The sequence below is a fragment of the Conger conger genome, chromosome 3 (assembly GCF_963514075.1).
Source record: "Conger conger chromosome 3, fConCon1.1, whole genome shotgun sequence".
Lineage (NCBI taxonomy): Eukaryota > Metazoa > Chordata > Actinopteri > Anguilliformes > Congridae > Conger > Conger conger.
Genome location: NC_083762.1, coordinates 59,414,051 through 59,431,308, shown reverse-complemented (window position 1 = coordinate 59,431,308; position 17,258 = coordinate 59,414,051). Strand labels below are relative to the sequence as shown.

The window sequence follows — 17,258 nt, the reverse complement described above, 5'->3', positions numbered from 1 at the left end:
GCGAGAGCTACAGTATTTACCGCTGTTTGATTCAGCGTCGACATAACAGCGTGTCTGCAGCCAGCCACGGCAAAACAGTCTGAATCGGTTCTTTAAAATGGAACAAATGCGAGCGACAAGCTAACACCAGACTGAAGGAGAAAAATCTGCCGCTCAGAATGTTCTAGAATCCTGCTTCGCTGTATTATCAGTCGAAGTCTGCAACAGCCGTGGGCATATCAGCCTCAACTATATTAACAAAAACAAAGAAAAATGGGAAAGTTTTTCAGTTACGACATCTTTGAAATGAAATTTCAGTACAGAAACTGCTGAAAGAAGTGGGTAACGAGTTTTTTGTGATCAGTGGGTAAAGAAATCGGAGACAGCAGGAAAAAGGGAGCGCTGAAAATGTCCCCCAGTTAAAAGGCTTGAAAACTCCCTGACTAAATGAAAGAAATGTTGACTTGCTTTGTTTTTTTGACAGTAAATGGCAGCCTGAAATGAGCGGAACGAGCTGCAGTGGTAATGAGGATTACCTGGGGTTCTCGTGCCAGTTCAGTAAATGTCGAAGGGGAAGACTCTTCACAAACAGCCAGGCTCCGAACTAACTTTAACTTAGCGTTAGACTGGGGGAGAGCATCCATGGTTAAAAACAATCATTTTCAATGGTGAAAGTGCAGGTAGAGTTTCACCACAAACTGGGTGCACGGGCAAACTACTGAAAGCAAACCACTATCCACAATCACGTGCAAGTGCCCTTGGGGAGGGGCCATTTTCAGAGCTCAAGATGGGTTCTGCGCATTCAAGATTTTTTTTTGTGGCTTTCAATTTGGAATGCTGGCAAGCAACTCTTATTATGAAACCATCCCATGCAACAGTTAACTCTTGAATATGCGAAAATCACAACCGCAAAAGAAGTCAAAGAAAAGAGAAAAAAAAAGAAAAGATTTATGCAAACATTCCCCTCTATGCTAAACTAAAAACAAATTGGAACAGGCATATACCATTACAACCTGCCAATAATCAATGCAAATAAAAGTGGCTTATGTCTTCAACCTCACTATGGTAAAAGAGACGAACGAACATGGATGCAAACATCATTTTATATCATGCTGCTCTACTATACCTTTGATCTCTTCCCTGTCTGTCCAGGTGTTTGCGTTTGGTGCTGTGTGGTGGGCAACTGGAGAGATGAGAAGGGACCATGTGAGATTGAATCTGCCTGTTTTCCGGCAAGTTCCGCACACAACAAACTAAATCACTCGGCGAGAAGACAAACGCGCGCGCTCATGCAGAAATACGTGCCATCATCTGGAAGACAAGACGAATCTGACAAGCACTGTAATACCGTCTGACTTCAGACGTTCCCATATAAAGCAGGCATCCGATCAGGTCTTTCATGAATCTCGATTTAAAAAAAACAAAGATGTGAGAGTTTTCGGACGGACCGGGTCTTTGTAACAGCGAAACGTACGCTAAGAAACCGTGACGTTAGTGTTTGTTTTAATGAAGATTAGAGGAGCTGCCAAGCGGCCAGACAGGGCTTTTTCCTGGGAGCCGCCCTGCGTATCGAGTCTGACTTTTGTGGAGACGGCGATGATTAGGCGGGAAGGAGTGGAACAGAGCAATAACGCTAACAGACAGACGGCATTGATCCGTTTCTCCGGCTCATCCGCCCCGCTTCTCCTGTGCTGTGTCATGTTGATGCTGCCGGCGCCTGTGCTCGTTGTAAAACTTCATCAGAGAAGCTAAAAACTTTCGGGGCGTTCAAAACGCGGCGTAAACACGCTCCTCTTTAACGCTCCTATGTATGAAGCTTGCGTCTGTCTGGTGTTTGAAACCCCCCCCCCCCGATGTGCCGTTCTGCTGTTCGGCTGCAATTTTCGCTCATTTTAAGTCAACGGCATGACTGAGCGACTCAGACACCAAACAGCTCAGGAAATATCCGACTCCGAATAACTGACTGATTCAGAAACGGGTTGACTGAGACTGGCCAACTGACTGAAGACGTCACATGACTCTGACTGACTGAATGATTGGCTCAGACACCACATGACTCGCACTCTGGCATGACAGAGACTCATTGACATACTCTGACACAAAAAGACTAAGGCAGACCAACTGACAGCTCTCATCACACCTCACACACACGCACACGCACACACACACGCACACAAGCCCCCCCAGGGTGACGCAGGGGAAGTCTGTGGATAAACCGGGATTTGAGCTCCAGATTATCAGCGCTCCTCTGCCCGGCCTGCTTCCCGCTCCTCTTATCCTCTTTTATTACCCTGACAGTCACCTTTTCTCAGGGGCAGAAGAAAAGCAATTTTCCCCTCAATCTCCACAGACATGGCTCAGAACCCCCCGGAGCAGCACGACGAGTCACTGCCCTCCAAGACAATCTTAGGAAATGTTATTCAGCGCCACACCACTTCCTGTTCCAGCCGCATCCATTAGAGACGCAACCTGACCTTTACAGGTCCTCTTCCACAACCGCGCACGGCTGAGGGGAGCTGAGGGCTTCAGCGGTCGCTAATGCTTTTCAGAATTCCAGTTACCCGGTGTTCGGCGCTCTTCGGTGCCAGGAATACCCTGTCGGCCAGCGTACCTGAACTGCACTGGAATGCAAAATATGTTCTTACCTGCGCCACCGTCCGAGGTTAACCCTCCCACAGAGCAATCTCTTACGAGAACAAACACATGCAAACGCAAACAAGCAAGTCCACCCGTTACCATGGCAGCCGTCAGGGGGCCGTCGCATTCGGTCGGTTGAGCGGCGGACAGGGTGCGGGGGCGGGCCAGGTTCTCTGGCACGACGGGAGAGGAGGGGTCCCTGGCGGAATTTCGCTTTTACCTGCGGCTCGTTCCCACCATCGCAGCGGCTTCCGTCCGGCCCCGGCTCGACGCGTTCCCGGCTCTCTGCCTCGGTCGGTACATTTGGCGGCGTGCCGCTGACCCCTTCGGCCTCCAGGCCCCTCATGGCGTCAGTCGTATACTGTACAGTGACAGGACGAGACAACCTACTTAGGGGAGGCTACAAAAAGCCTGGCAACCGAGAGAGAGATTAAAGCTCCTCTGTACCTGCTGGTTAAGCATCTCCGACACGGCTGAACACCCGGAAGCCGGGAAGCTAGATCTTCATGCAATGGTTACTTGCAATACAATCGTACATAACCCAAGAAGCAGGGTCCAACGGATTCCAGGGGTATTCCGTGGACTTTGGTCTACCGGAGGTGATATTTCAGTATTAAAGACCACACAATGTTTACAGTTTATAGCTCCCACCGTGATAATTCCATCCTCCCGAAATCCTCTCTCTAGCAAAAACACACACAAAACAAGACAATGTTGTAAATGACAGCGCGGCCACTCTTTCGGGTTAGCGCGAGGCTACATGTGGTAAGCCGTGATAAGACGACGCTTGCTTGCACTATCGTGTTTTCGAGCGCCACGCGCTAAACGCCGTTAGCGCTGTGCGCTCGCGCAGACGGGCGCGTGAAGGCAGCCTCTGGCTTTATCGCGGGCCGTTTTCCCTCACTTGATATTCCGCTCCTGTGCCCTTTCCACCGGGCTCCTGCGGTATCAGCTCCCTCCATCTCGCCTGAAAGGCAGAGCGAGACGCTCTCTGGGTAAGTGCGTCTGCCAAGTAAATAAATGAAAATAAATAACGAGATAAGGGCACGTCGGACACGGCTCGTTAGCGCATTAGCTTTGCGCGGGAGGCTGCGCGCGGGGTGGGGGTTGGCGGGTCTGATGGACACATCGCCTTCCCCTTCCCTTTCAGAGCTCCCGCGCACCGGGGGGGGCTGATACACTGGCTATCGCTCCAACCTCAGCTCAAGCGCTAAATTGCCTCAATTGCTCCAATCTGGTAAATGATGCATAGAATCTTCAGATTTGTACCAAAAAACTGCAAACGCACATATCGCTGTGTATAGCGACCAATGCATATGTACGCCGTTGATTCATTAATTCAACAAATTAGGTCAGCAGAATCAATGGGGAGGAAAGCGCTTTAAAACACCCCAGCAGCCACAGAGCCAGACAGCCCTGGGGGGTGTTTCACGAAGCAGTACCGAATAAAACCCGGAGCCCTGAATTTCCCCCCAGTTTGTGGTGGAAATGTGGTGAGATCCCCAGGTTAAGGCTGCAAAACCTTTTTCTGGGTGTGTCAGGCTTTCCCCCATCCACTGTTTGACCAGGGCCGGGGTCATGACCAGGAAGACTGAACCACGAGCAACAAAGTTTGATCCAAGGTGTTTTAATTGAACACTCCAATGGTGATGCAAGGACCACTATTGGTAACTGAGAGCAGTGGCGTTCTATAAAAAAATAAAAATAAAAATTTAAAAAACCTGCTCTTCTGAGGGGGATATCTTAGCTCGGTTAAGCGACCTGTGGGATTACCACTTTCTTCCTAGATGGACGCGCTGCATGCTAAACTAGGTAAATTTAGGAAATTCAGGAAATTAATCTCATTAACTGGCGAATGCCTCAAATGCGGCATTGAGTGAATTAACTGAACTTGAATGCTCTGAAATGAAACTGCATCGACCCCCCCAGCCTCGTTTTCTTTTTTACCCACAGTGCTTTGCGGTGCTGGGCCCGGACCTGGGTCCAGCTGGCCAGGAGGGCAAGGCCTGGGTCCCCTTCAGAGTGGTAGGCCGGGTCGTCTCTTGGGTGGGAAGACTCCCATGTCTCCGTCAACAGCACTGGGTCCAGGTCCACAGAAGAAGACCGCAGTCCTCCAAGCAGCCAGTCATGTCTCTCAGAGACCTGTGGTGTGACACACACGGAGGGGTCAGAGCGGGTCCCGGTGTCACATGGTCGGTTAGATTTGTACCGTTTGAAAACCTGATTGAAGCATGATTTCATCCCCTCCTTTTTACAGCCATACTTTTTGCATTACAGCAGTGATCTTCAGCCGTATCATCTCCGAAAAAGCTCTTCAGCGAAATCGTCCAAGCTCATCTTAGATTTGCTAGCAATGTCATGTTACAAAAAAAAAACGCTGCCATGAGATGGTGGGTATCTTGCATCCTATACTGTACATATGCACTTTCATATTCACATTTATACAGTGATTTACTTAATTATGTAATTATTATTCATTTTTCCCTGAAGTATGATTATAACATATCACAGCTTATTATAACTGCTTATAAGTTAGAAGTAATAAGCAGCCATGTGCTGGGGGCATACATGTATTCATGAGACAGCCGTGATTTCTTGTACTGGTCGAATAAAACAAGGTTTTTGAGAGTGGAACACAATTAGCTACATAGCAAGTGTTGCTGTTCACGAGACCATCGAAGAAACCTGTGCAATTTTACTTCTAACTATAAATATTTACTAAACAATTTAAAATAGCCTCCTCGATAATAAATCATCAGTTTTAAACATTCATTCATTTTAGTGGATTTTTAAAACCTCTTGTAGGGGCAAAGACCAAGGCGAAATAGCAGGTGTCTCGTCTCTGCCAGAAGCTATTCAGCAACCCAGTACAAGATTCAATCTGGTCAGCTTATTCTTACCATTCTGGGCAACCTATAGCGAAATGGTCTTCTTTAGCAAATAAGTGTGGCAACCTAAGAAGTAATTGCTCCACACTGTTCATTTTATTTAAGTGAGCAAGACAACCGGTCAAAACGTTGACTTTAATATATCACCCGGCAGCATTAACAAGAGGGTGCGGACATTACTAGCTTTGCGTCCTGCATGTCTTACACAGGTAACTAATGACGACACCCCTATAACATATACAGTATGCGATATAATAATAATATACATCAAAACTAATTTCGGTATTGAGCAGAAGTGCAGGTGGACAGCAAATTTAATTCCCTACTTTTCAGGTCTTACTGCCAGGATGCGTTGACCTTCACAGGAGAGACAGCAAATAGACGCTCCTTTCAAGCCCTCAGACAGCACCATCAGTCTCTATCTCCCTCTCCCGGGGGCGTGCCAGTGTTTTTGGGAAGTCTTGGACATTTCCCCGTGCCCCTTTGGGGGCCGAAGGACAGGCATACTCCAGCATATAATCTATCGAAAATCACTGCGGTCAGAACTGAATCCAGCCTTTCTCTTTCTCTTTGACTGTGTGGGGAGGAGAACTCTGAAGCTGGTGAAACGCTCCGAGAATTCATAAAATGGCGGACTGGCGGAAAACGAAATGGAGCTTTCACGGCGCGAGAGAGTCGGCGTGTGAAAGCAGTCCAAGCTGTCCGCTGACGTCCAGCTCACTCGGTGGCTCCCGACCCAGTTCCCAGTGATCTACCGTCCCGTAGGTTTTCACTCCAGCTCCACCGCGTTCACCAGGAGAAATCTTGTTGAGCTGCTAATTAGTAGAATCCGGTTTGCCAAATTAGGATCGAAATGAAAACCTACAGGGCGGTAGATCTCTAGGAACAGGATTGGGAACTACTGGAGCTAAATAAACACCTGATCTGACCCAATGGCACAAGAGCCACTGGACCCAACAATTCGACGACACAGAGCGTTTGTCCAACTTCAATGAGCCAGTAGAGACAGCTGGGTTATTGGTACGACCCTACGCCCTACGTCCAGGGAAACGCACCGCCATTTCGATGTGATACACGAAGACAGCCAGCAGGACATCACTGTCAAGAGACTGACCGTTACATTTCAGAGGGATAACCGGCACGTTTAGAGAACGCCAAGTTCGAATGCCAACTCTGCTAAACATTACATTACATTACATTAATGGCATTTGGCAGACGCTCTTATCCAGACGTACAACATAGTGCAAAGCGCATACCCATAACCAGGGATAAGTGCGCAGAAAGACCCTAGAGGGAAGTACAATTTCAACTGCTACCTGTACAACAAAGATAAGAACCAGGGCCTATTTGATCATCGGATTTTTATTTAATTTCTTATTTTTTTAATCGTAATACCGCAACACGCAAATGTATGAAGAAACCACTTACCCAGCCAAACAAAACATCCTAATACACAAGTAAATATCAGAAGTAAAGACAACAAGGTTTATAGGGAGGTAGGGAGGGACAGGGAGAGGTGCAGCTTGAAGTGGTGCATCTTCAGTTGCGCTTGAAGGAATGCTTCATGAGGAATGCGTTTCTGCTCTTTCCAGGCACAGCCTGAACCCTTTCCACACCACTTCTGACCGGCTCGGTACGAGCATCTCACTCGCGCAATAATTCGGTTCGCTTTCTTAATTGGCACCAACCGCACTTGTGTTACAGAACTGACACAACCTCAGCAGCACAGTGAACGACTCCATGTGTAATTACCATGGCGACCTGTCACAGCTGACTAACGACTACGGGTCCTTCTGAAACCAGGAACATGCGTGTCCAAGCTGCGGTAACGCAAAAACACGATAACATGAAGACGGCGCTTGGACATCGACCGCGTGTCCGTCTCCAGCGAGCTCTTTTCGCACTCTTTTCAGAAATTCGATTCACTGCTGCTAGCGTAGCGCTGGGAGACACAGCCGAGCCCACGAGCCTTAGCCTTTCGCCATTAAGGGCTCGTCTCCCTCAGGCCCTCAGCACAGCTACGCTAATGCGCAAAAGCATACCAATCTAAGCCACGTGCGGCAAGTCGCCCCGGACGACGGCGATAACAGACATTAGGCCCGGCTCCAGGATTCTTTTGTTGCCTCGGCCGGACGCGGTGCCTCGATGGCTACACCGCGGACAGCTGTTCGGCACGGCTGAGCACCCCACGCCACGTGAGCCGCGTTAATGAGCGCCGCGGGCCAGGCCGGCCGGGGAACCGCCGGGTCTAAAGATCACACCGAGCGCAAGGCGGGTCTAAAGATCACACCGAGCGCAAGGCGGGTCTAAAGATCACACCGAGCGCAAGGCGGGTCTAAAGATCACACCGAGCGCAAGGCGGGTCTAAAGATCACACCGAGCGCAAGGCGGGTCTAAAGATCACACCGAGCGCAAGGCGGGTCTAAAGATCACACCGAGCGCCTCCATTTCTCCACAGTACACTACCACCCACCCGGCAGCTAAACGCAGAACATTGCTGAATTACCACCGCGCCTGGCGACGGAGAGGCGTTTTAACGTTTCCGCAGGCCGAGAATATGAATCCTGACGACGCCAGTTGGATTTCATGGTTTTCCGTGAAAAACCTTCGAGATTCACACCAGTCTTCCGCGATACACGCCTCTCATCAAAAAAAAAATAATAATAATAATAATAATCACATCCCAGAGATGTTGTGGCAGCCAGGATAAATAAGTTGTTTTTGCTCTACCTGGCGTCTGAAAATGAAGAGCTGACACCGCCAACCCCCCCCCCCCCCCTCCCCAGCCCAAACCCCCCTACCTCCCTCCGCACTGGTTGCATGATTTAACCAGAGAGACGGGAGCACCTGCCCGGATTTGACACTGTAATTATTTGCCAATTTGGCAGACGCCTTCGTGTTCCAGGGCAATTTAGAGACGCAAGCGCGTGGCTGGCACAGCCGCACAGAAAACAAATTTGTTCCAAATAAAACACAAATAGATACTCAGCTGAAGATTATGTTGAGAAAGGTAGCCGGAGGCATTTAATACTCCCTCCATTTGTTCCGTGGCGTTTATCAATTTAATCAACCCGAGTTACCACACAGGAGGAAGCAGAGGGCATCTGCGACCAAGAGCTACAGAAATATCCTGCAGTTTCAGACAGCAAGGGTGTCACAATTAATTGTTTTTCTCACTATAGGAAAAAAAAAGACAAAAAATGTTTTTGTGAAAAAAAAAAAAAAAAACCCTCCATGTAGAACCATCCAATTAACATCTAACAAAAAGCACCCTTGTACTCAAGAAGCAACAAAAAAATTAGGCATTAATTAAATTTCCATCAGATCACATTTTTCTTTTCAATGCAGAAAAAACCCCCACTGTCCTCCATTAATTATCCCTTTGATCTGTGGATCAGATACAACGGGAGCTAAGAGAACCCCCCCAAACAAAATTAACGGACTATAAAGAAGTTCATTATTAATATAACCCCCGTGTGCACTTGGCCAAACATTGTTAGTTCAGAGGTAATTGCGTTTGCGGGTGATTGACAGCCTTTCGAAGAGGAATGCAAATGGCGGGAGGAATCCGAGGCCGTCGCCGTTAGCTGCGAGGCGGGGCGCGTTGCGGGAAGCTAACCGCTTTAGCCGCGCTCACGAGGAGCAAACGGGGTCAGCCTGTCTGGAGCGTGCCAGCCCGATGGTTTTGTGCCGAGTTTCCAGCGCTCTGGAACAACGGAATAAAAGACGCGATTAATTCATCCAAATCTCGTTCTCCCGCTTTTGTGTTCAGCCCCGGCTCTCAGTGCCTTTCAGTGTTTCAATAATACTGCACCTTTGACCCCTGACATTAGTCTCTGAAAGAGAAAGTGGGGAATTATGGGAGATAAAAAAGAAACGTAAGAGATTTTGCTCCCGCGAAATTGTTTTAGCGTAATGACCGCTAAATGAGCACCGATGAAAGATACAAAGGTACAGTCAACCTCCAGAAGAACTGTTCCCTCTGTACTGAGCCGTTAAATCGAACCAATACGAATACACTGTACCAGATAACTACAGATTTTCACTTGATGGAGCATCCTCACTGCAATTAAAGCAGATTAACAAAGGACATACAAGACAGAATATAAAATAGGTAATATTTCAACATTCATTTATTTTTTATACAACATAACCAGCGATGCTAAGAGCGATATTAATAACTCATATATAGCCCGTGTCTGTGCTGACACACACCTCATACATACATGTGTGTGTGTGGCAGGACAGAGACGCATTTGACATTTTGAGGACAAAAAGCAATTTTGCTTAAGCACATTGTCAAAATAGCCCACACAAGCAACATCAGGGTATGAAAAGGTATTAAAGGCATTTCAAAAACATACGATTATTATTGCCAATGTGAAGCCCACTGTAAGGCTTGCCTGGATATACACAGTAGATCAGTGCTGTCGAGCTAAGTACAGTGCGACTGAGCAGTTGGATGAACAGCAGTCATTCCTGGTTTAACCTTGCCCCACTTTTTAGGGGCTCGACTGCCCTGATTTTCTGAAGCCACGTTAGCGCATCGGGGAAACATCACCGCCCGAACGCAGGCGGCGGCTCACCTCCGATTATCCTGCGAAGCACACTTAGCGTCAAAAACGATTGGCTAATGGTCCCCCGAGGCGAGCCGAGAGAAAAGAATCAGAGCAATTACGCCCAAACTATTAGCAAATTAAGCCTAGCGTGCGCTGTGCTCCAGCCAGGTAGGGGCTGAAAAAAAAAAAAAAAAAAGATATATATTTCTTTAAAAGCAGCACGTCAGCAGGAAGGAGGGGAGGGAAAAAAACTGCTGTAAAATCACAACTGAAACACCTGGATAACCCACATAAAACTGCTGACAGAGGGGATAAGGGGAGAGAAAAAAAAGAAAAAAGAAAAGGAAAAAAAACGCTAAACCCAGCCAGCTTCTTAATGGCTTCCCAGAGCTAATTAGAGAGCCAAACAGAAAGGGGGAGAAAGAGAGACAGAGAGAGAGAGGTAGGGAGGCTCGGCGCTCGGCATACGGCGGTGACGGCTCTGAGATTTTTCGGCAAGTCTCACCTGCGGGTCCGCGACCCGTTTGGAGGCGGGAGACGACCGAGGTCGTCCGCAGGTGCGAGAGGGAGGGGCCGGGCTGGTGGGTCCAGGCGTTTCGCAACAGCGCGTGTAAAGAGGTGTCTCTGTCTCCCTCGCACAACGGGGAAGGGTTTTTATTTAGGGCGACTGAACGGGTCCGAACGCACTGGCGACATGCAGATTCCCTCACCCTCTCCGCAGGGAGAGGAGAACGACGTTTCCCTCTCTCCCTGTGCATTCCCTTTCCTCCCAAAGGCAAAAACATAATGGCGCTTGTGCAGGGAAGGGGAAGGAACTTCAAATAAAAAATATCACATATATAAAAAACACCCTGACATGTAAACCCCGTTCAAAGGGGCTGTGTGTTTCCAATTCCCTTTTTTTCACGATTGTGGTGCCAGTAAGCTTTAACAAGGCAATATGTCACCCCGTGGCAAAAACACACTTCAAAAATATGAGAACCGCAGATCACAAACACATTCGCTAGCAGTCAGACTCGGGGAAAGGCCAAAAAGAAGGCAAGGACACATTCTCTCAAACCAGGGCGAAGCAACACAACAAACTAAGTCTGCTTCTGGTGCGCTGGTGGAATTCCATTCAAATTCCGGCAAATTTCCTACCTCACCATAAAGCAAACGCATACACGTGTGCATACATACGCACACACACACACACACACAGGCACCAGTGAGACAAGCAAGGGGAAGACATACAATACCTGCCTCATAGCTGCCTTCGTTATCTCCATTGGTCAGAGGATTAGTTTCCATAGTACCGGCAGCAGCAGTGGCCATGGACTTTGCTGCAAGCTGCCAGCTCCCTGAAGCAGCCTTTCTCTCTTTCCTTTTCTCTCTCTCTCTCTCTCTCTCTCTCTCGCTCTCTCTCTGTGTGGCGCACACACACTTCTGAGCTCTACCTGCCGGTGTCCATCGTCAAAAGGCGCTCGGCCCAGCCTCAGAGACGACGGCAAATCAACAGCCGCGCTGCGCGACGTCACGCGCGGCCTCAGCCAATCGGAGCGCTCGGACCGGGCGCAGCGCCGGCTAAGTTGAGCTCTTCATTAGCGCTCCGGCAGCCCGCCCGTGCGCAAGCTGATTCAGAGAGGGGAGTGGGAGGGGGGCGGACCCCCAGCCGGAAGGGGGCCGCACACACAGAGAGGTGGGGGGGGCTGGGAACAGCGGCAGCGAAAGAGTCGAGGGGCACACAGCTGATGAGACCGACATACCGATAGAGCAACAATTCACCAGACGGTTTTATACTGCACATCCCTACCACTAATCCTCCCCAAAACAAGACAGGCTCTAACACCTGCACTGCGCTCCAGCCATTTCACAAAGTCTAACAGACGCACAGCGTTTCGCCACAGGGGTCTGCAGAGGCCTTCTACACAAGCAGAAATACTGACTTTTCTTTTCCGCCTTTGACTGCAAAGCCCTTTTTTTTTACTCCGACGTTTAGGAACGTATCACCGCACCTCTGCCTGAAAATCAGCCGCAGTAGTTCAACTGCATTGAGCTACACGCGGTGAGGAAAATGACCAGAAAGTTCCATGGATACCTTCGGAAGGAAAATATTGGCTAAATAACCAAACAATGCAATAAAGGAACCTGGGCTGATGTAGAAATGTTATCGTTGCATTAGCATTAGCCGCGGAAGTATTGCATTTTCGATTAACCCCCCCCCCCCCCACCGAGCAATTCTCCAGGCATTAATATTTGATGATAGCTTCTTTAAAAGGCTGAAATTAGCAGGCAGACACCCTCCTTCTGCTGCAATAATTTGAGTATTGGGCAGGGGCACAAGCTGCCCCCCCCCCTTCTGCCCCCCATCGCAATTTCAGCCCGCTTACAAAGCCTGCTGCAGGTGTTTAACTCAGGTTTTTAAGCGTTATAAAGTAAGTCAGTGACAAATCTCCCAAACCGAAGGCTGCCCTTCTGCCCATGTGTTCGCTTTGGTCACGTAGCCTGGCTGCCTGTCGACCACCCGATTCCGGTTCAGCACCAGAACCAGCAGAACTCCTGCGACCTACCTGCTATTTACAGATGCGACCGAACACATTTTCTGGGGCTTCGAGAAAACAGTTCTCTCACTACATTAATTAATGGTTACGGTTTGCAATAACCTGGAGATGTTCAACTAATGTGAAGATGTTCATCAGTGCCCCATGACCACAGTGATTAATACAGTATATTGTAAGCGATGTATGTTTTTATTATTTATATATTTTTATTCCTGTGAACTTTATTCAACCTTTGATCACATCAGGCGAGTGAGAGAATCATAGTGATAAGGCGTTTCAACCACTTTTTCTGTCAATCTGCAAACGGATTTGAGAACAAGTGTCAAAAGCTGACATTTTGCTTGAACAGATTTTTTTTCAAAATTCTAAGTCAGTGTTCTAGAACTCCATTGCATTCCATTACCAGTAGTGATTGCTGCATCAGCATTAGAATGTTCGGTTAAGAAGATTCTAATCACATAATTTGCGACCTCAGGCCATAGAGCCTGTTAACAGCTGATATCCAATATGTGGAATCCAACCGGGTGCACTCAACCTCAACGATAAATGGAAATCGAAGCACTTCAGTGGGAAACAGATTAACATGGAATTACACAGCGTCGAACAAAAGTCTTCATTCAGCAAACATCGCATGGAAAAAAGCAACGGACCAAAATCCCACAACTAGGAAAGCGGTCGACAAATCGCAAACCTTGTTTGTTTTTAGGTGGACCAAAACACTCCCCAATACCTTACTGATGAAAGCCAGTGGGACTCTGGGAGAAACACAGCATCTAATCACCCAATTGGGAAAAATATTTCCTTTGTTATTCAATTAGAAAGTGCAGTTTGTCACAGACGATTCGGTATTCACAAATTATGACTATATATGGAGCATAAATCAGGACTGGCATTGCTGCGGCTAATTACAGACGCTCTGGTGGCCAGACCAACTGTGTTGCAGAGCCATATATCAAAATAATTAATGACAAGACACAACACCATTGAAAGACTGTGTTTAATCAAGACTCGGTGGGGGGGGGGGGGGGTGGTGCTCTTCAAATATATGCGACTCTGAGCCAATTTTGATCAGCCATGACAATTACGTATAATGGTAATAAGCCAAATTTCACAAATCTGAGCACCAGCTGCAGAGTAATATATGCTAACATTAGATGCCTGTTTGTGCATGCGTTCAGTAATCTTTCACGCCGTGCAATGTGGTAGTATTTAAACAAATATTTAGACACCTGTGACCCAATCGGTCCAAAGTTCTGCCAGGGCTCTAGGCCACCATTTCTTCCAAGGAGCACAAGTGCCCCCAAGTTGAAAAATTTAGGAGCACACTAACGCATCCCAATTAATTGTGTGCGAATTTGGGGGGAAAAAATTAGGAGCACATCAATTTTTCAGGAGCAAATGCTCCTAAAATGGGAGCACTGCTGTACCCTGTACACTAGTGGTGCCCAATCATTTGCCATGCAGGGCTGAGAGAATGCAGGTTCATTCCAACCGATCAACCTGCTTATTTCACTAACTGACACACCTTCATCCTGAGAGGAAGAAACGAATTAGTGAAATCAGCAGGTGTACTGATTGGAATGAAAATGGGCTGATATGGGCTGTGTCTCAAATTGCACACTTGTGTACTTGTGCACTCCTGTGTTAAGTTTACCTGACAAGTGCACATGAAATTGCAAAAGCATTAAAAATCCGTTAATTTGAGACGCAGTTGTACTATAACATGACTCTTCTGACTGTAATTTGACACGCATCCGACTAGCAGCAGGGACTGACATCTGAAGTGAGTTAGCTAGCCGACTCAATATGCTACAGCAGAAAAACACATTTGTTATACGAAACTGTGGTGAATATATGTTGGTAAAAATGGTAAAATGCTTAGCAGTATGTATATTAAAGTTGAGATGAGCGAAAATGTGATAATCACGGCTAACGCTAGTCATCTCTAGTCAGTGACTTTAGCTAGCATATGTAGTTTTATGCCATCATTAGATGCTGCATTGTATTTTTAGCTACATAGCTTACATCCCTTTATATGTCTGCATATTTAAAATTCCAATTCTTCTTTGCCGTGGGCTCTGAAAACGCAATGACCACTGGGAATGGAATGTGTGCTCTGAAGCTGACTTCAATTTTCAGTCCTCCCAAATAAAGCAAGAGAACTTCCAGTAATGTTGTGTAGGTACTTGCCAGTTTTGTACTTGAGTTTGGGACACACTTCATCACATGACCGTTGACTTCCTTGCTTGATTTACGCACTAACTAGTCCACAAGTCTGCAATTTTAGACACAGCCACTCTTTGCCCACCATGGCACATGATTGGGCACCACTGCTGTTTACCAGCTTCCCCTTTCTCCAATCATATGACTGGTTGCTTATCGGGTGGAACCATGAGATAAACTACACAGGCTTACCTAGGCTGACACTCTCCCTACTGGTAAAATGCAGTTAAAGTTTAAGGCTCGATGCAGGTGTGGGCTGCATTCGAAACAGCATACTTTGCACACTACTCGCACTAAATTTAAATGAAAAACTGCCTGAAATTTAGTCTAGTTGTGCTGGTATGCGGTTTTTGAACACAGCCATGGCTAGACACGCTCAGGGCTAGACGTGGGCAGGGCTCGACGGCAGGTCTACACGTACTCAAGGTGTGCAGGGCTCAACACAGGCAAGGCTAGAGGCAGTCAGGGCTCGACGGCAGGGTTAGACGCATGGGATACTACGCAGGGCTGGAGCTGCGCGGGGTTCAAAGTGCGCAGGACGTGACGCAACGCTCACAGATTTAAAAGTGGAACTTTCAGCCTGTTCCCATGGGGACCCCCTCAAGAATGACAGCAGAGAGACCAGATGACGAACAGCAGTGCCTTGTTGTCAGTTAAAAAAGCACAACGATCGCTTAACCATTGCCCCCTTTTCACAGTCCATCGTCTTACCAGAACAAATCCAAGAAGTATGCCAACAGTAATATCTATCCAAACCGAGGACTGCAAATGCTACATCTCACTTGTCACAAGCCACCTGTCAAAAATAAATAAAAAAAATAAAAAGCATCGGCAGTCTGTTATTTCATCACCACACCAGTCTCTTCTCTTGCTGGAAAAACAACACCTGGCACAACATTTCAGAGAGAAACGCTCGACCCGCTCATTTGCATAATAAAGCAAGCGGAATGCCGTCGCTTCCTAATTAAGCCTCGCGATGCAATTTGCGCTCGCAAAAAGTGACAAATACGTTTATTTACAGCGGCCCCCCTCTCACCCCACTCGCCACCCCGCTGTCCACCAATCGGAAGCGGTTTGTGAGAAATAAATAAATAATAGCGCACCTAATCCCAATTCTAATGAGGCCCCTCGGGGGGGCAGAGGAGAATTTACCGCCGCGGATCTACCGAGCGGGACATGAAAGGGCCGCCGTGTCCTCGACGGCGTCTCCGCATTCTCATTAAACCGCCGCCGGGGTCCTGGGGCGCAGACAGACTGGCCATCTGAACCTGCCACACGGGGCAGAGACGACACGCATGTGCAGCTGCTGGGGGGGGGGGGGGGGGGGGGGTTACGCAATGCCCTCAGTTTGACGCTTTCCTCAAGTGGAAAGTCACAAATGGCACCTACGGTCCAGTCAATCTCCCGAGCCAATCTAGATTGAGGCATCAGGCATGGCTGGCCATCAATCAAACCTCATCAGACACCGAGACGGAACTAATTCAATGGCCAGTTAATCCATTCACACATGAATAATTGGCCAGTCGAAAAACAATCACGGTTACGCTGATGATCCGCGAGATCCCTGAAGCGATGAGAAGCAGGAATAGCAGACAGTCACCTTTGGTAACCTTTGACACCGAGTCGGCGACCCCAGTACCAGTTTCCGGAATCTAAACTAATGACCTCAAGGACACATTTCCCGTTGTGCCAGACCCAGTGCATCCCACCGCTGCCACCAAATGACCCGAATTGACTTGAGCAGCGCTCTTAATGAAAGAACTGTGACAGGAGCTTGTCTTTCCCCTGGGCTTGTTATAGGAAACTTGTTTCTTAGCAACAGCTTTTTCCAAGCTGCTGCAACAGACCCATAAAATGAATATATGGCTGAGATGGTGTCCTAGACTTAATAAACAAAACACACTTTTTTTTAATATACATGGAGACAGGTCACCACTCACCGTTATTAAAACCATGTATGTATTCAGCGCACACCTTGGCTCGATTCATATTAAGTACAGTCTCTGTAATGCGTATCACTTTCCCTTCATAATCTAAAAGTAATTCAACCTGCAAAACTCCCTCGTCGACTGACCTTTCCAAGCAGATACGAAGAGTACAAGGTCTATACTTATATCGGTGAAAGGGCAATAATATTTGACAAACAATTTCATATCCTGCGGGGATCAGTGCGCTCCCTTTGATGGCTTCGAATATTCAAATCTACACAGAGAAATGATATTGAGTTTCTGAGGAACGGAAATGATGGATAAAATGGAAGCGATTGCAAACAAAAAGCTCTGTAGAGATGATAAAGAAAGCCACTGCCTTTCGAACCGTGAGCTTCAACGTAGTTCTCAAGAACCTGGGCCCTGTAAATGCAGTAAAAACGGACTGAAATGGAGCACCGAAGGGAGAAGGAGAGGGGATCTGTCAGAGCGGTTTGTAATTAG

General features: G+C 47.6%; 1 protein-coding gene across 16 annotated transcripts in view; it reads right to left on the bottom strand.

Annotated features, from left to right (window-relative positions):
• LOC133123812 (R3H domain-containing protein 1-like) overlaps nucleotides 1-17,258 on the bottom strand; it is a 51,186-nt gene that overhangs the window by 28,153 nt on the left and 5,775 nt on the right. For 10 of the 16 annotated variants that reach the window (XM_061234392.1, XM_061234395.1, XM_061234403.1 and 7 more), the window contains exons 1-5: nucleotides 11,306-11,436; nucleotides 4,564-4,758; nucleotides 2,837-2,977; nucleotides 1,106-1,162; nucleotides 516-605 (exon numbers count right to left, since the gene is read on the bottom strand). In XM_061234392.1, the coding sequence (XP_061090376.1) occupies nucleotides 516-605; nucleotides 1,106-1,162; nucleotides 2,837-2,977; nucleotides 4,564-4,758; nucleotides 11,306-11,377 (555 nt within the window). In that variant the 5' untranslated portion in view covers nucleotides 11,378-11,436. Of the gene's footprint in view, nucleotides 1-515; nucleotides 606-1,105; nucleotides 1,163-2,836; nucleotides 2,978-3,063; nucleotides 3,316-4,563; nucleotides 4,759-11,301; nucleotides 11,475-17,258 lie in introns of those variants that run through there. The other 6 variants (XM_061234397.1, XM_061234396.1, XM_061234405.1 and 3 more) reach the window with 6 other exon arrangements.